This window comes from Bos mutus, chromosome 23 (genome assembly GCF_027580195.1).
Source record: "Bos mutus isolate GX-2022 chromosome 23, NWIPB_WYAK_1.1, whole genome shotgun sequence".
Lineage (NCBI taxonomy): Eukaryota > Metazoa > Chordata > Mammalia > Artiodactyla > Bovidae > Bos > Bos mutus.
Genome location: NC_091639.1, coordinates 25,251,935 through 25,276,117, shown reverse-complemented (window position 1 = coordinate 25,276,117; position 24,183 = coordinate 25,251,935). Strand labels below are relative to the sequence as shown.

Genomic DNA, 24,183 nt, shown 5'->3' with positions numbered 1-24,183 from the left:
TTGGAAGGACTGATGCTGAAGCTGAAACTCCAATACTTTGGCAACCTGATTCGAAGAGCTGACTCATTTGAAAAGACCCTGATGCTGGGAAAGATTGAAAGTGGGAGGAGAAGAGAATGACAGAGAATGAGATGGTTGGATGGCATCACTGACTCAATGGACATGAGTTTGAGTAAATTCCGGGAGTTGGTGATGAACAGGGAGGCCTGGTGTGCTGTGGTTCATGGGGTCGCAAAGAGCTGGACACGACTGAGCAACTGAACTGAACTGAAAGACTAATATATAAGATCCTGTCATCTGTAAACTGAAACAGTTGTACTTCTTCCTTTTCTCTTTGGATGCCTTTCATTTATTTTTCTTCCCTAGTTTCTCTGGCTAGGTCTCTGTAGGGCTTTCCCAATGGCTCAGCGGTAAAGAATCTGCCTGCAAGGCAGGAGACGCAAGACTCTGGTTCAGTCCCTGGGTCAGAAAGATCCCCTGGAGGAGGAAATGGCAATCTACTCCAGTATCCTTGCCTGAAAAACCCCATGGAGAGAGGAGCCTAGTGGGCTACAGTCCAAAGGGTCACAAAGAGTCAGCCACAACCGAGTGGGCACACAGGTCTCTGTTGAGTAGAAGTGGCAAGAGTGCATACCTTTGTCTTGTTCCTGATCTTATAGAATGGGCATCATCGTCTTGTTCACTACAAGGTATATTAGCTGGGGGATTCTCATGTGTGGCCATTATAACGTTGAGATACATTCCTTCTCTACCTAATTTATTTGAATTTTCATCATGAAAGGATGTTGAGTTTTGTCAAATGCTTTTTCTGTATGTATTGAGATGATCATATTTAGGTATGTGTGTATTTATGTATGTATGTATTCTTCATTCTCAGTGTGTATTGATTTCTATATGTTGAACCGTACTTGCCTAGTCAGGGTAAATCCCACTTGATCATGATGTACAATCTTTTTAATGTGCTGTTGAATTCAGTTTGCTGGTATTTTGTTGAGGACTTTTGCATTTGTGTTCACCAAGGGTTATTGGTCTGTAATTTTCTTTTCTTGTAGTGTCATTGTTTGGATTTGATGTCAAAGTATGCTGGCCTTGTATGAATTTGGGAGTGTTTCCTCCTCTTCATTTTTTTTTTGGAGGAGTTTGAAATGGATTGGTATTAATTCTGCCTTAAATATTTGGTACAGTTCACCATGAAACCATCTGGTCCTGGGAATTTGTTGGGAGATTTTTGATTCCTGATTAATCTTCATATCATTAGTCTGTTTAGATTTTCTATTTCTTTGTGATTCAGGCTTGATAGGTTGTTTGTTTTTAGGAATTTATCCATTTCTTCCAGGTTATCCAACCCATTGATAAGTAAATTGTTCATAGTAGTCTCTTCTGATCCTTTGTATTTCTGTGGTATTAGTTGTAATGTCTCTCCTCATTTCTGATTTTGAGTATTTTTTTTAAAAAATTGGTCAAGTTAAAAAGTTTGTCAGTTTTATCTTTTTTTTTTTTTTTTTAAAAGGGTCTTAGTTTCATTGATCTTGTCTATCATTTTCCCAGGATCTCTTTCCTTTCTTTCTGCTCTGATCTTTCCTTTCTTCTGCTAACTCTGGGCTTTTATTTTTATTTTTCTAGTTCCTTGAGGTATAAACTTAGGTGGTTTGAGATCTTTCTTCGTTCTTCTTTTGGGCTGCACTGCATGGCTCATGGGATCTTAGTTCCTTCATCAGGGATTGAACTTGGGCCACAGCAGTGAAAGCACCTAGTCCTAACCACTGGACTGCCCACGAACTCCTCCTTTTTCTTTATTACTGTAAACTTCCCTCTTAGAACTGCTTTTGCTGTATCCCATAAATTTTGGTATGTGGTATAGGGGACCACTGAACAACACAGGTTGGAACTGTGTGAGTGTACTTATATGCAGATTTTTTTTTCAGTGAATATGTATTGCACTTGTACACAATCCTCAATGGGTTGAATCTGTGGATACAGAACCACCACACATTCAGAGGGCTGACTATAAGTTATACCCAGATTTTTGACTGTGTGGAGGGCTGATGCCCCTAAACCCTGCTTTTGTTCAAGGGTTAACTGTATATCTATTTTTGTTTGTTTCTAGATATTTTATTTCTCTTTTGCTTTGATTTCTTCATCACACTACTTTTAGGCATCTGTTTCTAAAAACATTCAGTTCTAGGTGATGTAACACAGATGCTGACAATCATGTGACTCCCGCAGATGCCTGACTTGGAGGAGGCTGCAGTGGTGGTAGGTCTGGCTTTTTGTGGTGCAAGTATTTGACAGATGGTAGCGAGGGAGGCTGAGCCACAGACATGAACAGTTACTGATCAGCTGAGCATCAAAACTATATCATTAGAGGCTTCCTCAGCTTCACCAAGTGAGAACTTTGGTCACTGAGATAAGATGGTTGGAGAATGAACACCACGTCCAGCCATTTCTTTCCTCTCTCCACAGCCAGCAAGCGGAAGAGGACCCGGGTGTGCGGGACCTGGAGGCCCTGATAGACACAATCCAGAAGCAACTGAAAGATTGCCCGTGCAGGGACAACATCCGCGAGGCCTTTCAGATCTATGACAAGGAAGCTTCAGGATACGTGGACAGGGAGACGTTCTTTAAAATCTGTGGCTCTTACCAACTCCCAGTTGATGACTCCTTGATTAAGGAGGTGAGTAGGAATTACTTTTCTGGGCTAATTGCAGAGGATGGGCACTGTTCACTCGCTCCCAAAGGCAGCTGCATTTGTATTTTAACTGGGGAAGCTTTGGGGTGCTCGAATCAGATCTGCCGTTCAGTCCTGATTATGGCATTTGCCTTTGACTCTTATCATTGGTTGGTCATTCCTAATGCTGTTGTAGGGCATCTCTTTAAGTGGGCAGGGTTCAGACAGCAGAGCGGCCGGTGAGCCATGTGGGTGCAGGAGGAGGGCGGTCGCCAAGGCGGATGGAATAGCTGGACTGGGCAGGATGGGGGAGCCTCTGACCCCTTCAAGGTGACCCCTATGCTTGTCCATTGGTGGGGCTGGCATGGGAGAGGGCGTGACCACTGACCCAGGTCCATGGCCAGCTGGACATTCTCCTCTTAGAGTTTCCATGAGGGAGCTGAGGGGGCATTTCATACCTCTTTCTCTTTATAAAGGACTTCCCTGGTGGCTCAGACGGTAAAGCGTCTGTCTACAACGCGGGAGACCCAGGGTCAATCCCTGGGTCAGGAAGATCCCCTGGAGAAGGAAATGGCAATCCACTCCAGTACTATTGCCTGGAAAATCCCAAGGACAGAGGAGCCTGGTGGGCTATAGTCCATGGGGTCGCAAAGAGTCAGACACGACTGAGTGACTTCACTTTCACTTTCTATTTATAAATCCCTTTGACCAGGTTCAGGATGCGTGTCAGGACTAGAAGTTAGGACAGGCTTTCTCCCTCAGTTGCCAGTGACAGTGGCTGATACAAGACATTCTCACTGATGAAGAGCATTGTGGTGCTGTAGTCCTTCTTAAGGACACTTTGGGATGCTGGGAAGTTAAGAGTCATTTGGGGAAAGCTTTTGTTTGGGATTGGTGTGACTAGCTTGGGGACAAGAATTTGTCAGACAGGAACCTTAGCAAGGAGTGAGGAGGCAGGTGGAAGGATAACATCAGCTTTTCCCTGCTTTTGGACTCAGACTGAGATATTGGCTCTTCCTTGGTCTCGAGACTGCTGGCCTTCAGCAGTCTCGTGTGAGCAAAACTCCCATCTGGCTTCCCAAGCCTCAGGTCAATAGCATGTCCAGCCTTTGATTTTTACGTCATTTGTATCACCTGTGACCTGACATGGGCGCTGCATCAGGGGGTGGGGAAGGGATGGGTCTGCACACATCTTTTAACCACAGTGGATCGGTGTACTTACTGCCACTCACAGGTGAGTTTCAGGAGACCTGGTGTTAGCAGTGACATAACTATATTTTTCTCTTAGGCTGTGATAACAGCAGCCCTGATGGATAGTCTTGTAACTGAATATAAGAACAAAACTGCTTTGAAAATGACAGTATTCTTATAAATGTTAGACCTGAAACCTTGGGCAGGCCATTTACACCATCTGAGCTTTCTTTTCATGAAGCGTAAGATTGGGGAAGGCTCCCAAGATGATGTCAGATCAGCTGAGGGTATAAACAGTTGAACTGTTAGAGTGTGGGGGGCGGTCACTAAAGAGGCTCTGCTGCAGAGCTGAAAGCAGCCTCCTGTCTCTCACCTGCAGCTCATCAGAATGTGCTCTCACGGAGAAGACAAGATCGACTACTATAACTTCATCCGTGCTTTCTCCAACTGACCTGCTGAGGACAGAACGCAGCAGAGTGTGTTGACTTTGGGCCTCCATCTACCTGTACGCCTCATAGAGGCATTTGCAGACATCTTGAAATTCCATATCTCTTTTGGTTCTTATATTTCACTACCAATGAAGGCTAAATTAAATTGGATCTTGTAGGAGCTAAGGTTGGTGCCTTATTTAGGGAAGGGGACAGGGGTGTTGTGATGGTTAATTCTGTGTCAGCTTGACTAAATACGGGTGCCTGGACATTTCTGGGTGTGTCTGTGAGGCTGTTTCTGAATGAGGTTACCATCCGAGTTGGTGGATGGAGGAAAGCACATGGCCCCCTCTAGGATGGGAGCCCCTCACCCCTCACCCCTCACTAAAGGCTTGAGGAGAACAAAAAGGCTGACCCTTCCCTAATAAGAAAGGACTCCTCCAGCCTGCCGTGACATCAGCTTTTCCCTGCTTTGGGACTCAGACTGAGATGTCGGCTCTTCCTTGGTCTCGAGGCTGCTGGCCTTCAGACAGGACCTCCTCATCAGCTCTCAACAAGTCTCCAGACTGCTGACTATAGATACTGGAGCTTGTCAGGCTCCACAGTTACAAGAACCAGTTCTTTATAATCAGTCCCTTTCTCTCTCTGTATAGAGCCTATTGGTTCTATTTCTCTGGAGAAAGAACCCTGATAATGCAGGAGCAGAATGAATAGGAGCAGGACGATAGAATTTGCTCAGAGAGACACCATGTGGGGTGTGGTACTGCTGCCAGACCACCCCTCCCCCTAGCCGGGTAGAGAAGTAGACACCGTTTTTCAACTGCAGTTCTAGGCCCCTTAGTAGACCTGCATTTTAAAAAATTAGATATTAGGTTGGTGCAAATGTAACTGCACCAAATGCAGTTACAAATGTTTTAGACCATGAATTTAAATCATTGTAACAAGGCTCAAACACATCAAATAAATATAAACAGCAAGTAATAAGTCATTAGCGAAAAACAAAAAGCAACAAAGAAATGTGGATTAAAATGATGTATAACATAACTACATTTATTTAAGAATGTATTCTGACATCAAATGATGACGTTCAACCATGCCAAACAGCAATTACTTTTGCACCAACCACGACCTGCCTCTTGAGAAATCCGTATGCAGGTCAGGAAGCAACAGTTAGAACTGGACATGGAACAACAGACTGGTTCCAAATAGGAAAAGGCGTTCGTCAAGGCTGTATATTGTCACCCTGTTTATTTAACTTATATGCAGAGTACATCATGAGAAATGCTGGACTGAAAGAAACACAAGCTGGAATCAAGATTGCCGGGAGAAATATCAATAACCTCAGATATGCAGATGACACCACCCTTATGGCAGAAAGTGAGGAGGAACTAAAAAGCCTCTGGATGAAAGTGAAAAAGGAGAATGAAAAAGTTGGCTTAAAACTCAACATTCAGAAAACGAAGATCATGGCATCTGGTCCCATCACTTCATGGGAAATAGATGGGGAAACAGTGGAAACAGTGTCAGACTATTTTTTGGGGCTCCAAAATCACTGCAGATGGTGACTGCAGCCACGAAATTAAAAGACGCTTACTCCTTGGAAAAAAAGTTATGACCAACCTAGATAGCATATTCAAAAGCAGAGACATTACTTTGCCAACAAAGGTCCGTCTAATCAAGGCTATGGTTTTTCCAGTGGTCATGTATAGATGTGAGAGTTGGACTATGAAGAAAGCTGAGCACCGAAGAATTGATGCTTTTGAACTGTGGTGTTGGAGAAGACTCTTGAGAGTCCCTTGGACTGCAAGGAGATCCAACCAGTCCATTCTGAAGATCAGCCCTGGGATTTCTTTGGAAGGAATGATGCTAAAGCTGAAACTCCAGTACTTTGGCCACCTCATTCGAAGAGTTGACTCATTGGAAAAGACTCTGATGCTGGGAGGGATTGGGGGCAGGAGAAGAAGGGCACGACAGAGGATGAGATGGCTGGATGGAATCACTGACTCGATGGACATAAGTCTGAGTGAACTCCAGGAGATGGTGATGGACAGGGAGGCCTGGCGTGCTGCTTTTCATGGGGTCACAAAGAGTCAGACATGACTGAGCGACTGAACTGAACTAAACATGCTTATACTACCCAGAGCCATCTACAGATTCAATGTAATTCCCGACTGAGCAACTGACCTGACCTGACCTGAAAGGAACAGGAACTATCATGGGGTGGTATACGGATTCGTATTGTTTCATGAAATGTTTGTTTCATGAGTCATGATGTATAATGTATTTCTTGATGTTGGCTGTAGCTTAAAAAAAATAAATTTAGAGAAACTGCTCTTAGAGAGCCTGGCCTCAAGATAAGGAGAACAGATTAGAATAACAGCTCCCAGTTGTCAACCAGGCTCTGATGCACTTTTGGAAGTCCAGAAGCAGGGCTGCTCCTCAGCTGAAGTCAGCCACCAGCTTCACCTTTATAAGCACTGTCTTGGATTTCTCACCACCAGTACTCTGTCTGCACTCCCAGGGGCCTAAAAATACCATCTAGTCAAGCCTGTTACCTGTAGGCTTCAGGGGTACCCGAGAAGATATCTCTAGATTTCCAGATCAGGGGTCACTTGGATGAGTGAATATCCTGCTGGTGTAGGAGCATGAGCCTGTTCCTATGAGAAATCAATTCGAGTGCTCTGTTCAAACCACAAGCTTAGTGTTCACTGTCTCTAAATCTCACCACCACCATTCCCTCCAAAAACAATCAAGCGAGCAAATCAATCCCAAAGAAAGGCAATGCCAAAGAATGCTCAAACTACCGCACAATTGCACTCATCTTACAAGCTAGTAAAGTAATGCTCAAAATTCTCCAAGCCAGGCTTCAGCAATACGTGAACCGTGAACTTCCAGATGTTCAAGCTGGTTTTAGAAAAGGCAGAGGAACCAGAGTTCAAATTGCCAACATCCGCTGGATCATGGAAAAAGGAAGAGAGTTCCTGAAAAACATCTATTTCTGCTTTATTGACTATGCCAAAGCCTTTGACTGTGTGGGTCACAATAAACTGTGGAAAATTCTGAAAGAGATGGGAATACCAGACCACCTGACCTGCCTCTTGAGAAACCTATATGCAGGTCAGGAAGCAACAGTTAGAACTGGACATGGAACAACAGACTGGTTCCAAACAGGAAAAGGAGTATGTCAAGGCTGTGTATTGTCTACCTGCTTATTTAACTTCTATGCAGAGTACATCATGAGAAACGCTGGACAGGAAGAAGCACAAGCTGGCATCAAGATTGCTGGGAGAAATATCAATAACCTCAGATATGCAGATGACACCACCCTTATGGCAGAAAGTGAAGAGGAACTAAAAAGCCTCTGGATGAAAGTGAAAGTGGACAGTGAAAAAGTTGGCTTAAATTTAGCTCAACATTTAGAAAACGAAGATCATGGCATCTGGTCCCATCACTTCATGGGAAATAGATGGGGAAACAGTGGAAACAGTGTCAGACTTTATTTTTGGGGGCTCCAAAATCACTGCAGATGGTGACTACAGCCATGAAATTAAAAGACGCTTACTCCTTGGAAGGAAAGTTATGACCAACCTAGATAGCATATTCAAAAGCAGAGACATCACTTTGCCATAAAAGGTCCGTCTAGTCAAGGCTATGGTTTTTCCAGTGGTCATGTATGGATGTGAGAGTTGGACTATGAAGAAAGCTGAGCACCGAAGAATTGATGCTTTTGAACCGTGGTGTTGGAGAAGACTCTTGAGAGTCCCTTGGACTGCAAGGAGATCCAACCAGTCCATTCTAAAGGAGATCAGTCCTGGGTGTTCTTTGGAAGGACTGATGCTGAAGCTGAAATTCCAATACTTTGGCCACCTCATGCGAAGAGTTGACTCATTGGAAAAGACTCTGATGCTGGGAGGGATTGGGGGCAGGAGGAGAAGGGGACGACAGAGGATGAGATGGCTGGATGGTATCACTGACTCGATGAACGTGAGTTTGAGTGAACTCCGGGAGTTGGTGATGGACAGGGAGGCCTGGCGTGTTGCAGTTCATGGGGTTGCAAGGATTTGGACACAACTGAGCGACTGAACTGAACTGAACTGAACTGAAGCAAACCAACCAGCCAACTGCCTCCCCCAAAACACCGAGCACAGGTGAGTGAGCAAGCTAGCTCAGAAAGGCTGACTGCTTGGCTCTCCCAGCTGAGCCCTGGCTCTCCCGTGCCTTCGCCTCAGGTGCACGGTTCCTGCTTGGTCCTCATAGTCCGTGCATGTCCCTCAGCCAACTGCACCCATCTCCTAAGCTCTCTCTGGAGATGGGCAACAGGCCACCTGACTGTGCCAGCTGTGTCCCTTGCCCACTGCTGGCACAAGCACTCAGGCAGCATCTGTTCAGCACAGACACTGACATCTGGTGGCTTCTACACAGACTCAGCCCTGTCTTCTTTTAGCCAGGTGACACCATAACACAGTCCTCCTCCCTTATCCACACCTTCACTTTACAATTACTACAGTAAGCCATGGTCTGAAAATATTAGATGGAAAGTTCCGAAGATGCTGTGTAAGTTTTAAATTGTGTGCCATTCTGAGTACTGTGCTGACTCTTGCACCATCCCGCTCTGTCCCACCTTGGATCTCCAGCCATCAGTGTCGAGATCCAGGATCGCCCCAAGCAAGTGCGCTTCCTCCTGACGTGTGGTCAAGTCAGCAGTAGCCCAAGGCTCCATCACGGCGTCTGCAGCATACAGCTCATGTCACCCCACCACACAGCCATTCAGTCAACTCATGTCGTGTGGAGAAGGATAAGTGCAGCACAGTTAAGATAAAATTTTTAGAGACCACATTCACATAGCTTTCATTATGGTGTATGTTTGTAATTGTTCTCTCTTACTGTGCCTAATTTATAGACTTCACTGTAGGTAGGTATGTTTAGGAAAACACAGTGTGTATAGGGCCCGGTCCTGTCTGGGGTTTCAGGGATCCACTGAGGGTCTCAGAACACACCCCTGTGGATGACAGGGAGCCATTGGGCACAGTGCGCCTCCTCCTGGAGCTTCCTAACCACCCCGCCAACGTCGGCACACTCCTGTCCACATTTACACCTCCTGTTACAGACACAAGTAAAAGGCGTTCTGCTACCCACCACTCAAAATAACTGACTTGTTCTCTGTCCTTAAGTCCAGCTCCCTTACTCACATGACCACAATAAACAACTATCTCAAAAGATATGCAAGAAATTACTAACAGTGAAAAACATTAGAAATGAAGTTGAAATGGCCGCAAACTCATTCTTCATATAAAAGCACACTTGCGAATACAAACTTAAGATTACAGTTGGTGCAAGTTCTTACAAAAAAGAAAGTTGCCAGCAATGTCACTATTTTCAAACAATCTTAATTGTAACCTTTTCAATCTTCAGGGGAAGAAACATACTCTATAAATGCATTGAAGCAACACTCTAAACAATTCCCTTATAACCATCTGACTTCGAGGTGAAATAAAATAACTGCAACTTTAAAAAGCAAATGTGAGCATCCAGGTAAAAAGCAATTATACCTGAGACAATTAGACTAATAATTCTATGCCTTTTATTCAGTTATTTCAAAAATATTTGATCATTTGTCTCAAAATGTACATTTTAAAAAATTCATACAAAACTGTAATTTGTTTTAAAATCGGACAGAAACAGTGGGAAAAGGATTTGGAAAAAAGTTCACTGAAAGTATAAAGAGCCCCCTCAAAAAAAACAAAACCCTTTTACATGAAAGCATAAATACGGCAGGTACAAATTTTCCTCGAGTTCCTCGTTGGAAATTTGGTCCATAACATGAACAGGCTGAAGTGGAAAAGTGAAGAGATACTTCGTCCACATCTGCATTATGAGTTGCTCAGGGCACCAGCAGCCTCAGCTCATCCTTCAGATGTTTATTAAACAAGAGAAACTGAAAACGATGAGGTGTAGAGTCTCGTCACATAAACACTTGACTCTGTACCCAAGGAGATGGTGGCACTTACCACTGGTCAGATGCGATCGGGTGACCAGGGGTGTGCACACACGGCTGATTCCCAGGAAAACCTCCCTCCTCTCCACACAAACTCTTAAATGCTTTCAGCGAAGTGCTGGTGATGCCTCAGGTGTCTCACAGAACTTATTCCCAGATGCTAACCTATTAATGCCCCATCGTGAGGATGGTTTTTTTTTTTCCTTTTTAAACAGTTTAAAAAATACAGGGACTTCTAAGACGATGCTATAATGTTCCACTAGAATGCCACCAAGGTCACGAGAACGACAAAGAGGGAGCGTGGCTACCGTTTCTTCTGTGAGGATGACGACCACCCTCCCGTGGGTCCCGTCCTGCCCCAGTGGCCGAGCACTGGGAGGGACAGACGGCCTGTGGGAAAGACCACTGGCCGGGAGAGTTATTGCACAACCCGGAAGAGTGAGGAGGTGGCGGGAAGGGGCGGGCGAGGGGGAGCTGATGCTCAACAAGGTAACACTGCACGGAGGGGGCGTCTGCCACAGCCCAGCAGGACCCACGTCAGACGGGCATCTGTGAGTAACACTTGTGACCGGAAGTAAGAGTAAACACCTTCCTGCATAAACTTTGGGTCGAATGGGAAACAGAACAGATGAGAAGAGGCTGCTATGAGGATACCTTTTCTTCTACACGTCGGGAGAGCTGGATGAGCAGGGTTCAGCGCATGAGCCAGAGGCATGGCGGCCTGGTGCCCAGGGAGCCCCAAGCTTCCCTGATGGGCAGCTGCCCGCAGAGGGGCCCTCACAAGCACCTGGACTCGAGGAGGAACTGGAAACCACCAGGTCCTGACAACGGGCGGGGGCGAGGCTAAGACGAATGAGGGGAAACCGTCACAGTCCGTGTCCCTTTTCCACGGAGCCCTGCTGGGGCCGGGGGCTGGCCACACAGTGCAGGTGGAGGCCAGGAGACCCCGGTAAGGAAGGCACTTCTGACAAAAAGATACAGGATCAGCTCAGGGCACAAAGAGGCCTCGCAGAGCCAGCGTCCCCATGCTTTCTGGGGACCTCCATAAAAGACAGCGAGCTGGTAAGGGAGGCGGCTGGAGGAACCGTGGTCTTTCACAGCCTTCTGAAAGGAATTACTACTCACGCAAGAACTGAGAGAGAGAGAGAAGTTGGTGAAGGCTCCTCCCTGAGGCGGCCATACCCGGGGAGAGACTCGACTTAGGTCCCAAGTGATCTGTCAACAGCCCAGTTGTGCAGTCGTGCCTAAGCCCTCCTGAGGAGAGGGCTGCGAGCTAAGATAGCAGTGTGGAGAGAGAAAGACCACTCGGCGGCCCTGACTTACAAGCCACTCTCCACGGGGTCAGGCCCTGACCCTCAGGAGAGGGGGTCTGTTCACTGGGACACGGGGGCCCCTGCAGGTGCGAGTCATGTGCAGACCTCCCTGCCTTCTTGGCCCCCCAGCCTAGAACAGACCGACAGGGAGGCCGAAGCCCAGGAAAGAACCCAAAAGGCTGCAAGGAGCAGCCACTTTGAACTTGAACCCGGGAAGGGGGTGCACACCCTGCCCCTACCTTCTCCTCAGCACTGAGGAAAGTCAAAGGTGACAAGAAAAAAGGTCCCCAAAGCAAACCCAGCCGCGCGCATCCTGGAACACCCGGCCCGGCTCCAGGGCTTTCCAGTCAACAGCACCCTCTGCAGAGGGGGTCAGGGCAGGGATCTAGTCTGGTTTCTGAAGTGTGGTAGCTCCGCTTGGGACAGAAATGGGAGAGGCACTCGTTGGGAAAGGATGCAGGTCTGCAGAGACACGTGCAGGACTAGGACTGACCAGGCCCAGCTCGGCCTGCTCCTGGGTCCCCCAGAACTGCCCTGCCTTCAGAAGGGGCACCTATAACCAAGGAATAATACACAGTTATCAGAACCCGGAGCGAGACAACTTCCCATCACAGAGCCTCCAGGGAGGGTTAGGATCGCCACCCCAGGGCCTCCTCTCCCATGCTACCAGATGCCCCCACGTGTGCCAGCCGGTGATGATGGGGTGGGGTGGGGCTGCTGAGGTAGATAAGTGTCTGCTCGGCTCCTGGCAGATGGTGCTAGGCAGCCTCTCAAACTTGGGGGCGTCTGGCCGGGCCATCACAGAGGATGTGAGACTGAAGAACAGAGCCAGAATGGCCAAACCAAGACAAGGCAGCCCAAGTTCTCAAGACCAAGCGGAACTGAGATTTTTCGGCCCCTGGTCACACACAGTGAGCCAACCTGCCACAGGCTTGGCTCTGCTCTGAAGCGAATGTGCCAGGCATGCCTGGGGTGACAGGCACCCACAGTTACCCTCTCAGCCTCCCCTCAAATCACTCCTGAAGCTGGCGGGTGGGACACTAGCCTCCCGTAATGTTCTCAGGGGCTTCACACGGTGGGGAAGATTTCCCCAACTCTCATCAGGGAACCGACCCCATTGTTTAGGATGCAGTGAGAGTCGGCCCGGGCCCAGGCTGGTGGTACCACCGTGAGGCACACGGTACCGCGGAGACCAAGGGCACACCAAACACCTGTGTTCTGTCAGTGATCACCTTGGTACCCGAGAAGGGACGCTGCTCTGGGCAGGGCCCCAGCTGCGGCTCCCTCCTCCCCGGCCCAGGGAGAAGGCATGACGCTGCAGGGCTCCCCAGCATGGGGGGTGGCCTCCGGGGAGCACTGCCAAGGCCAAGGACACCTAGAGAGGACTGGGCCGGGCGTGAGGCCAGTGGGCAGGCTGAGGAGGCTGCAGGCTGACCTGGGCTACATACACAGCATCCCCAGGCAAGCAGGAGCAGAAACTTGGCTACAGCCACGAGCGGGGAGGGGGACTATTTGAACGGCTGAGGGCGTTCTAGACTGGATCCGCTCAGTTGGTAAAAGCCACCCTTTCACCAACATTCTCCCTTGCAGCCCAGGTAAGTGTCAGGGAAGGAGAAGATGGGAGAAATTCGCGTTTTCACAAGCATTGTCCCTCTCCTAATGGTAATCAAGAGAACCCCTTCCCCTCTCCAGGGCCTCATCCTGAGCAGAGAGGCGAGGGTCTACCAGGCTGTCAGGAAGCAAATCCCAGGCACTGGGAGATTAAAACTTTTCTCTGGGGCAAGTGACCTGGAGAAGGAAGCTGCCTTGATGAAGAGACCCATTTCCCCCATGCTGGGTAATAACTCAAGGTTTACTTTCTATTCTGGTGTCAGGGAGAAGAGCAGCCCCTCAAATGGCACTAACATGCCTGCTCCCACCAGCTCCACACGGCACTCAGGTCTCCTCCTGAGAGCCTCGCTCCCTGCTGGAGTCCTCACAAGGCACTGTGAGGCCTGGAAGCCTTGTCTTTGGGGGGTTGGGGGGGAACATGTGGGGGGAAGGTGCAAAAAGACTCCCGTCAACAAGGCTGGGTCTGCCCTCCTAACCAGCAAAGCGATTCTGAGTCAGCCTGGGTTTATACCGTCTAAAATGCTGTGGGCGTGCTCAGCAAGCAGCAGCAGACAACGACAACTCCATAGGACAGTCAGCAAGTGAGGCTCGCAGGTGAGGGGCCTAGGTGACCCTCGATGGGGCACCAGGGGTCACCGGGGAGCTTAGTGTTCCTGCAGCGAGAGAGATGAAGTCAGGGGCAAGGCCAGCCCCCAACAGGCAGGGCTGCTGGGTTTAGAACCGGCGTGTCCCCCGCTGGGCTGGTTTGTTAACTGCTGTTTGGTTTGGTTGCTGGTGAAAGATGGGAAGCGCAGTGCAGCTGGACATGCTACCGAAGGCCAGGTCGACGCCGTCATTTCTGCCACATTACCTCCCTGGAGGTGCCCACCGCGCCGGTTACTTTGCTCTTGCTGTAGAGTGGGATGACTCGTCCTCCTCTAGCAGGTCCCCGACAGAGAGCAGGGGTGGCTGCCGATGCATGACCAGCCACGGGACCCCATTCAGTCACCACCATCCTTTTGGAACGAGTTGTCACGTCCCAAAGCCAAACACCTTGGCACTTAGGACTAGAAAGGGCCCCCGGGATGGGGGAGGCGGGGTGGTGCTCAAGATGGCACGTGCAGAACTGGAATCATACATCTCGTCAGTTCATCAGCACCTAGGAGATGATGATCCGAGAGAGCCGGTCTCTCCTCCTGCTGCCCATCCGCATAGAGATCACCGAGGGGCCACTGCTGGCTTGGTGGAGGCTCCATGGCACGGGGCGGCCCACTCAAGTCCCAGGGACTGGGTGTTAGATGGCCAGCACTGCAGGCTTAGCCTCCTCTCGTTGTAAAAAATCAGACACGGAGAAATTGCACGATAAGGTACACTAACAAGTAGAAAGAGAAACAAGCCATGAAAGAAGAGAAAGAGGAGGCCTACAGAAAAGGAACCGTGAGACAGCCTGGGCTTCTAGCAAACCCCACCCAGGACAGAGGTGAGGAGGTGCGGCGGTCTGAGGAAGGGAAAGAGGGAGATTTTTGGTTTTATTGAGAATGGTTCATGGAGGAAGAAGAGGAGACAGCTGAGACGTAAGAAAGAGGAAAAGGCCCTGTGTGAAGACGGGATTGTGCTGTTTGAGGCGGGGCGCCTGGAGCAGGAAGGCGGGTGGGGGCGCTCCCTGCTGGCCCCACGAGAGGATTGCTGTTCTCAGCACTTTGGCCTTAAGGAGACTTCAGTTTCTTAGTCCGTGTGGAGGTTCCATTCTCGGCTTTCACCACCCCATTTTCGTGGTAACCTGGGAATAAAAGGAGACGGACGTGGTGTTTCTGTTGCGTCTGAAGCGGGAGGCGGCGGGTAGGGGTGGGAGCAGAGGGGTGGGGGGAGGCCTGGCAGCCCTGTGGCTCTCCACGGGACAAGCCGAGGGGACCCAGGCTGCAGCCCCCCATGGCGAAGGACACCAGCAGGCCGTTTCTGGGGGGCCCTGATCCCCGCTAAGGTGGCTGGTCTCTGTCCTTCAGCAGGAGGGGCTGGGGTGACACACGGCCACCGAGGCCGGCCCAGACCCTCCTGAAATCACTCCAAGGCCTCTGGGGTCCTCAGCTCCCCTCAGGCCCCTGCAGGGCACTGGCCGGCTTCAGCAAAGCTTCAGGGAAGCTGACCGGCCGGACAGGAGGAGGTGGAGAGGCTGCAGGGACAAGGCCGTACCCTCTTGCCTGATGCTCCCTCTGCCCGAAAAAACTCCGCTTTTTCTTGTCAGCAACACCCAGTCTCCTTGCTCAGAGTCAGAGGCTCATTTGGCTGCAGCCTCGCCCCGTACCCACCCCCGCCCCCAGCGAGGCCTGACTCGTAGCCACACCCAGCCGCACACGTGTCTGAAACACACACAAGCCCTGCCAAGCAGGCCACACCTGGAGAAAGGCCGGTGACTCAGAAGACAGAGCCTGGCGCAGACAGGCCCCCAGGCTGCATGGAGAGCATGGGGCTGGCAGCGCCCCAGGACCTGGCAGGGGCCAGAGGAGAAGGGGGTGTCCCCCATCCGCCAGCCCCTAGTGCTGTCACCTCGGGTCACCCCTGAAGAGAGAGGCAGAGCCAGCATCCTGGGAGACAGCCAGGCCGAGATGCAGAGCAAGGGGGCAGGTGAGGACACGCGGCTGCCCTTGATGGGGTCCCCAAGGCCAGCCTGAAGGCATGCTTCCTGCCAGAGTTCCCCACCCCACTGCCGCCCTGCCCTCTGTGGCCACGAGGGCTCCTGCCTCACCTGCCTGCCCCCGCCCCGCGACAAGCCATCTGGGCCCAGCCACGTGCCAGTCAGGCCCCGGCAGGAGCCAAAGAGTCCCCTTTGGGGAGGAGGAGCAGCAGGTCTGGTCCAGGGTCCTGGGGGAGCCCACCTGCCCCACGCAGATCCACACTCACCCGACTCCCTCTTGATGAGCCTGGCTGCTAGCCTGGGGGCAGCAGGCACCCTGCGCTTGGCACTCTGCTCGCTCCAATACTCGCGCCAGTGCCGCAGCTGCGAGTGGATGAAGCGCCACATGAGCCAGGCCTGGGCGGCACACACCAGCAGCAGCACGCACAGCCTGCGGGGACAAGGGCCTGGTGGGCTTGGGCGGAGGCACAGCCAGGACCCCACAGCGCCCGGCCCGCCAGCCCTCCGGGAAGAATGTAGCCAGTGCCGGGCTCAGCTCCAGGCACGTGGCGGGGGAGGGGGGTGTGCCGGCTGAGAGGAAGTGATAGATGTGATTCCAGCTCCTGTCACAACGCCCTGTACCTGCCCGGGACCTGCCGCCCAGAACACGGCACATGTAAGCTCCATATCATTGGGGCGGGGGGGTGGGGTGGTGGTTCAAGTGAACTGAGGTACGATACAGCAGAAATCATTCTAGAAGAGCGACTTCTCATCCGGCGAGCAACCCAGATAAATCTGATCCCCCCACCCCAGATCATGAGGTCCGTGGCCTCGCTGCCCTCCTGGCCGCTTAGGAGAACATGTTGTAAAGAGCCCACAAGGGGTCGTGATGGACAGATGAGAGGCTGTTTGTGAGCCCAGCACCCTCCGTGAGGCGTGGGCCGGCAGGGGACCCTTGTTGGCACTGGGACCTGGCCTGCAGACTGATGGACTAGGGCCAGGCAGGAGAGACGGCTGTGACGGAAGCAGGGGGGTGGCATCTCTTTTCCCCTCCCAGCCGGATGTCTGAGATTCCCCCCTAAACATCAAGGTGCAGGAGACCTGGGGGTCTGCCCCATCCTGACCTCCAGCTGAAGTTGGGCTGAATTCACAAAGCTCTTGGCCAGCTCACCTGCAGAGTAATGTGTTGAAGTTCCCTTTCTCAGGGTCAAAGGCCTGGTTTTCCATGCGAGCGAGGCCGAAGCCAATGGCCAGCACGGCAAGGGTGAGGATGAAGAGGCGGGTGACTCCAAATACGGCCGCCCAGGCGTTGAACCTGCCCGCAGGGAGGTGCAGAAGGTGTGTCAGCCTTTGGGGCCCAAACGGGAAGAGGGTTCAAGGGTGGTCGGGGAGGGTGATTGAGAACTGAGGTGTCCAGAATAAGATGCTCCAGGAAAAAAATAACCCCAGGGCTCCACCTAACCCCAGGGCCCTCCCATCCCACGCCCTGGCCTCAGCATCACTCACAGCTTCTCGTTGTTCTCGTCTGCAAAGTGGCAGAGCCGGGCCGTGTGGAAGAGGAACTCGGTCGAGTACTGCAGCAGGAGCAGGACGAGGCCCAGGCGGCTCAGGCTGCGGAGACACAGGCGAGCCTCACAGTCCCCGTGAAACACCCATCGCCCTGGGGCCCTGCCTCAGCCCGCGATTCAGCTCTGCTCCTTCCAGTCTGCCCCCACGCTGAGCCTGGCCTTTCACCTGCTCTGTCTGGGCCCGCTGCCCCACCCGCTCCCCCCGTGGACCTGGCTGACTTCACAGCACCCGTCACTCTGCATTCATCACCTGGCCCGGGGTGGGGCCACAGAAAAGGTGCTCACGGCGAGTAGCTGAGCTGTGCGCGTGCAGAAATACAGCGGGGGCTGGTGGGAGGGAGTCCCACTGCCCGATTTGTCATCCAAGTCTTCATGGCTAAGAGGCGCACGAAGAAGCAAAACTCAACACAACGTAAGAACACGTGCGAGTGAACTGGCCTCTTAAACCACGAGTTCTCTGGATCCTAAGAACGGTCGAGAGCATGACTGAGGGTGGCCCAGGGTCTCCACACAGCCGAGGCTGGCCAATGGGATCGTGCCCTTGACCATCGCAAGCCTCATTTCCCAGCCCCGCTCCCACCTCAGGGCCCTTCTCCTGGGGTCCCCTCTCCTGCACAGCCCGCCCCCGCCCAGGTCTCCACCTGCCTGACTCTGCCACTCGCCCCCGCACCAAGTTCCCTCCTCAGAGAGCTCTTCCCACCTCAGAGGGGCCACCTCCTCATCCTGCCCACCACAGGAAACTCTTTCCTGACGGACACTCCTTCCCTTCCTTCGAGCGGTCCTGCCTGTGCACCCTCAGCCCATCCTCGCCTCACTGCTGGGTGACTGCGGGCTGGCTTGCTCAGACCTGCCCTGCACGCAGCACCAAGAGCAGAGCGGGCCCCACACAGCCTGTGCCCTTCAGAGGCCTGTCCAGGCACGGATGCTGCTCCCAGCCTCCAGAGAGGAGAGCGGACCTGGGTCTGGGTCGCCCTGTTTGGTCATTCTCACAGCAGGCCTGTAGCGCAGACCCAGGAGACCCCAGGGCCGGCACCCCCGGGGCACCTGAGAAGGTTACACAGCGCATTGCTTTCCTGTCCTGCTAAAAAACCCAGCCCGAGAAAACTCCAAACTAGAAGACACATCCTGCCCAGCAGTGATTCTCTTCACTACAGACACACTCGGGGTGACGGCCACGCTTCTGACCTCAGGACAGCCAAGCAGTGCCTACTCTACGCTTCACTGCAGACCCAAGGGAAGTCCAGGGCCACGAGCTCTGGCAGCGCCCCCACCTGGACGCGTGGGGCGGGAGCCCCGCTCAGGCTGCCGGCAGCCTGCAACGCCCCGGGTCGGCAGCGGTATGCCTCAGATCCCTCCCAGCTCTGTCTCGGGTTGAGGCGGTCACTCCTCTGGGTTCCCGTGGCAGGTGGTCCACGTGGTAGCACAGTGTTCATCCCACTTATCTTTGTAGTTTTCTCTCCTACTCGTCGGAGAAAAAGTCCGGTAAACATAAAGCAACCATCCACTGTCCATCTAAGTGTTCCCAGGTGTCAGCATGGTGCTTGGCACACAGAGTGTCTGATCAGTGCCTCCTGATTGAATGACGGTGTGGAGAGGGGCACAAACGTAAACGGGCGGGGAGACCTGGCCCACTCTGGGTCCCACTCACTTTAAGAGGTATGCGCCTGCTATGTGGACCAAGTACAGGCAGATGTACTGGAGCTGCCGCGGGATCTCCTCCTGCAAGAGAGAGACACAGATGGCACATGTGCCGACTCCCTGAGACGCAGGAGCAGGGGAAGAAGGCGCAGGCGGAGCTGCAGAGCAGGCAGGAGGGGTGCAGAGCGATGCTGCTCTAACACAGGCAGACGGGTGCCCCCAGAGACCCGTGCACCAGGCTGTACAAAGTCCAAAGGTAACTCGATGGTCAGAGGGCGGGACTGGGTTGAAAAAGGAGAGACAGGGACTGGGGAACAAGGGCTTTTGGAAATAAGTCAGAGGGAAGTTTAAAAAAAAAAAAAATCTCTGTGGAAAAGGCAAAGACCTCTCCATCAGCTCCCCTGAAGATGAGTCAGGTTTCCCCCAGAGTCACACATCCTCTGGGGGAGGAAGAGGCTGATCTGGCAGTGTCCCCCTGCCAACAATCCTGGAGGATGTCAGGGAGACTCTGACAGGCGCTTGCTCAGCATCTCACCCAACACACACCCATCTCCACCCCCCATGAGAGGGTAGCCAGAGAGAGGAACAGCAGGAAGGTAGGGGGACAGGTGGTATCAGAGAGGGGCAGCGAGTACTCACCTTCCGTACCTTCTGGAAGTAGAGCTCGGGAAGTGCATGCAGCCAGTAGGCCAGCTGGCACAAGTAGAAGAACTTCACCTGGAAGCTGGAGACAAGGGGGCCAGTCACCCAGAGGGATGGAGAGAAGTCCCTACCAGGGCGGGCGGGGGCAGGCTGTGTGAGGAGCTGGGCTGAGGGAGGGGCGGGTGGGGGAGAGCTGGGTTGCAGGGAGTGGGGGCGGGCAGCTGGCATGCACTAGATCCCTGGGCCAGGACACTGCTCCACATGTGGAGGGACACAGGAAGCCCATGAAAAGACACAAGAAGGATGAAAAGAGCAGAGGACAGGGGTCTTCAGCCCAGAGGAGGAAAGGCTAAGGAGAGGCCTGATTCCAGAGCCCTGTCAGGGAGGAGGTAGTGGGCAGCGGGTATGTGCCAAGGAAGGCAGGGGTCTCAGCCACAGAGGGTGGATCTAACTCTGCTAAGTCTCTGGGGTTGCCGTTCTAAGGATCTTAGGAGAGTCTGAGAGTCGTCTCGGGGGCATGCGGGCCCAGCTTTGCCCTCTTGGTATCCCATCGGAGCAGGAGAGGAGGGGGTGCTGCTCAGAGAGACACAGGTGTGGATGTGAGCAGGTGCCAGGAGGCGCAGCCCACGGAGCTCCAGGCAGTGGCTCTGCTTCCCGCTCCCTCCCGGCAGTTTAGGAACCCGCTACAGACCCAACACTTGCGGCCCCTACCCTTGAAATTCACATTTGAAATCCTAACCCCGCAGTGACAGGGTACCAGGACGTGGGACCTCTGGGAGGTGATGAGGGCACAGGGGTGGACCCTCCTGAGTGGGATTAGGGCCCTGGTGACAGAGGCCCTTCTCCGCTTCTGCACGTGAGGAAGATGCCATCTGTGAAGCAGGAAGCGGCCTCAGCAGACGCTAGGTCTGCCAGCCTCCAGAACTGCAAGAAAGGACTGTCTGGGGTTTATAAGCCTCTGGACCCCTGCCATCTGTGGTGCTCCCTGAGGGCAGCCGGGCGGAGACCCTGTGCCTGAGCTCCTGCAGGAAGCACCCGCGAGCACTGGGGGAGGCAGCAGCTCCCAGACTGGCCTCCACGACACTGGCCCCGGAAGGCTTGGGGGCATCTGGTCTTCATGCTCACTGGCCCATGTTCTGGCCAGTCTGGGGCGAGAAGCTGGCACACCCAGCCCGCTCCTCCCTGGGGACGGAACGTGACAATACTCACGGGAGGTACACATGTGGGTAGTCTTCCCAGAGGCTCCTCGGGTTTGTTAAGTATCCTTCCTGTCACGGGCAGAAAGAGACCGCGTTTAGAGACGTGACCGCAAGGCCAGCAGGGACCCGGGGCAGGCCCGGGGGTCAGGGGTCACAGACACACCTAGTCCCCAGATGCCAGAACGAGGAGGCAACGGGAAACGTGAACACGGAGGCCCTCTGGCACTTGGCCGGTCTCTTTATTATAAAAAAGAGTCATGATGCAGGAGGAACAGACCTCTGGGGTCTGACTTGACCGAAGACCCGAGTCTGACTGCGGGTCTGACCCTGACTGGCCGCATCTTCCGAGCAAGTTTGTCTCCCTCAGCTTCAGCTGGCTTGTCTGTAAAATGAGGATAAAAATACCCTCCCAGAGTTATTGTTAGAAATAAATGTGACAGTTTATGTTTATGTGACAGTGTCGAGTATTATGCCTGGCATGCAGGCACTCAGGAAATGCTTGCAGGGTGAATAAGCAGATCAACTCCAGAATCACCGTCCACTGGAAAAATGAAAAGCCTCCTCTGGTTTTTCACAACGCTGTGAGCAAAAACAACAGCAGGACCCCACAGGCCTCCCCACCAGTGGCCCGTGTGACACTCATCGCACAGTGCAGTCCCTGTCCTGGAGCCAGGACACCACGGGCCTTCTTTTCTGGCCTTTTTTTTTTTTTCTGGTTCTTTTCTAGCCCTTCTTTGCATCTCCAGCATCTAGCCCAGGGCCTCTTATAGAGTAAGGGGGAGGCAACCTGAAAACCCTCCGATCAGAAGACACCTGGACATGCTGCATGAAATCTAACAAATGTTCTTTCAGATGCAAAGCTGAGCTCACAATAAGAAAGGCAAAACCCCTAGGGCCCAGGAGGGCAGAGCAGGGGGCAGAGGCTGTGGGACCAGGGCATATGTACCCACATGGGGACAGGAAGACCCTCAAAAGGCTACCACTCCAGAGGAAGGGGAGACTAGAAAGGATCTGACAAAGAACAGAGGGAGAAGAGGTCGATGTCTGCTCACCCTTGGCTCAGTATGGGAACAAAAAAATATGACCTCCTGAACGTCTGTAACCTCAGATTCACTTTCACATGGGTTTGGAGCGCACATGGACATCACCTGTGTGTCCAGGAGTCCCCACGTAAGAACTCAGCATTGGCGGTACTGTGGGCCAGTGAGACCACTGGGACATATTCCTGTCCAAGGAAATACAGGGTTCTGACATGCAAAGCCTTGCTAAAGATGACTTTATTATCCAGGATCACAAAACATACAAGGAAACAACCCACCAAGAGCGAGGAGGCCAACGGGATGCTCAAAGAGGACAGAGGAGGTGATGGCAGCCTGACCTCCTTTTAGAGACAGGGAAAGGAAGGAGCCCCAGAAACAAGGTGGTTTCTCAGCAGTACAACTGAAATCTGAGCTGCATCCCCAGCCTCCTGGTCCCGGTACCCCAGGCCTGGTTGCCCGGTCCGTCAGAAAGAAACCACGCTAGTGGCTTGGATGAGGAGGCCGAGAGTTTCAGATGTTCCCACCAGGACCAAGGAGCAGGCTGTGCTGGGGGGAGGAGGCCCAGTGGCTCACAGGGGACCTCCAGGTGGCTACAGGAGCCTCAGCCTTATTTCCACGGGAGGGCCAGTCTACCCCCACTTGAGTCACTAAACACCTGAGGACATTTCAGGTATGGCCCATGGCCCCAAACCCACGACCGGGGCCTCATTAACACAGCTTCCCAACTGACTGGGTGCCCTCAGGCCCAGGCCCAGGGCAGCCATGGTCTCCCCCAAGCCCTTCCGGCCTCATTCCATCTTCCTCCTCACAGTCCGACAGCGGTGGGAGGCTCCGGGGCGAGCTGGGTGAAGAGAGGGCTCTTCTGCGTTGAGGCCACCCCTCGCTGCCACCCACACGCCACCTGCATCAGACACCAACCCTGGGCACAGAGGTTCACAGCCTTCCACCCTTGCTTCCAAGAAACCAGAGCAGGCAGGACGTTCCTTCCTAGAAGAAGCACCAATGCACTTAAGGAGGAAAATGGTACTTCGAAGACTCAGGTGGGAGAATTGCTGCCAAAAAAAAAAAAACCACTGGCCAAGAAAAGCAGCACCAACAGAAATCTAAAGCCCAGACAATCCTGGGATATTAAACAGGGACCTTCCCGGCTTGGCCCTTCATTTAGGAGACAAAGAAGTCAGAACTGTGAAGCCAACCGACGGCAGAGAAAACGCCCCAGAACAATGCTGCCTGCCTGCGCAGGGCAGGAGGGAGGCGCACGGGGCAGCCGGAGGAAGAATGGCTCACTGCTCTGAGAACAGTCTTTTCTAGACCTGGGGCCAGGCAGCCGCCCAGGGGGGCCCAGGCCGGGACCCTCGGAGCTCCACATGGAGCGTGGGCTCGCCGCCCCCAGATCTCCCTGCCGCCGGGTATGCCATCTGGGGGCCTTTGGGGTCCTCTGTTCCTTCCTGGTTCTACAAATCAACTAGGCAGCAAGGAGGCCCGCTGAGCCGCCACACTGCCTCCCCTCCCCCACGGCCAGAAAGCACCAGCGGAAGAGGAGCACCCAGTCCTGATCCTCCTGCTGCTCCCTGGACCCACTGGCCCGTCAGGAACGCCGCTGCGGAGGTTCCGCTGCAGGCAGTCCGTCTGTCAGGAGGCAGCAGCCCTGACCTGCACACCGGCACCGAAGCTGCTCCAGGGCAAGGCTCCCGCTGAGCGCCCAGCTGCAGCCCTACACTAGGAAGGGAGGCGTCCCTGGGAAGCCAGGCAGGGGACCAGGCGCCCACCCAGCCTGATTTCCGCAGTAGAGTTCTGTTTCTTTGCCCTGAACGATGAACAGTAGTTGGGCTGGATTAAAGGTAGGAGGTTGACATTCTTATTAATGTTCAGTTGGCCCATCCACAACCCCATCACCCTGCCTACATCAATGCAGAGAGAAATCTGAATCCAATGCCAAGATAAAACTGGTTATTTTGTGGGGGAGGGATTTAGGGTCAGTTTTTACTCTCTTTTTATAAACTTTTATGTATGGCTCATGTTTGAAAAAAAAAAAGATCTGTGAATTCATAAAAACAAGTGATTGATTACTTTAAAAACTGCTGAAAGCTGGAACAAGAAGATACATTTGCAGTTTATTCCCTGTCACAACAATATTGAGAGAGCACTCTGTACATGCTGTACATGCTGCGAACACACCGAGAACTGAACTCAGGGGCCAGCTGTGAGCACAATTCTGGGAGCAGTCCTAGGCAGAAGCAGGCAGCAGAGAACACCCGTTAACAAGCAAACACCAGAGTAGAGGGCAGAGTGCAGCAGAT

The 24,183-nt window shown here is 52.7% G+C and overlaps 2 protein-coding genes across 3 annotated transcripts in view; one reads left to right on the top strand and one right to left on the bottom strand.

Annotated features, from left to right (window-relative positions):
• EFHC1 (EF-hand domain containing 1) overlaps positions 1–4,473 on the top strand; it is a 39,597-nt gene extending 35,124 nt beyond the window's left edge. Inside the window, exons 10-11 of the mRNA XM_005896847.3 lie at positions 2,464–2,674; positions 4,239–4,473. Coding sequence (XP_005896909.2) covers positions 2,464–2,674; positions 4,239–4,310 — 283 coding nt within the window. The 3' untranslated portion in view covers positions 4,311–4,473. The remainder of the gene's footprint in view (positions 1–2,463; positions 2,675–4,238) is intronic.
• A 5,378-nt stretch (positions 4,474–9,851) lies between these two features.
• Positions 9,852–24,183, bottom strand: part of TRAM2 (translocation associated membrane protein 2) — a 69,384-nt gene continuing 55,052 nt past the window's right edge. The window contains exons 5-11 of one of the 2 annotated variants that reach the window (XM_005896846.2): positions 20,854–20,912; positions 19,642–19,726; positions 19,013–19,083; positions 17,303–17,407; positions 16,968–17,111; positions 16,084–16,247; positions 9,852–14,965 (exon numbers count right to left, since the gene is read on the bottom strand). In XM_005896846.2, coding sequence (XP_005896908.2) covers positions 14,892–14,965; positions 16,084–16,247; positions 16,968–17,111; positions 17,303–17,407; positions 19,013–19,083; positions 19,642–19,726; positions 20,854–20,912 — 702 coding nt within the window. In that variant the 3' untranslated portion in view covers positions 9,852–14,891. The remainder of the gene's footprint in view (positions 14,966–16,083; positions 16,248–16,967; positions 17,112–17,302; positions 17,408–19,012; positions 19,084–19,641; positions 19,727–20,853; positions 20,913–24,183) is intronic. The other variant, XM_070361286.1, reaches the window with a different exon arrangement.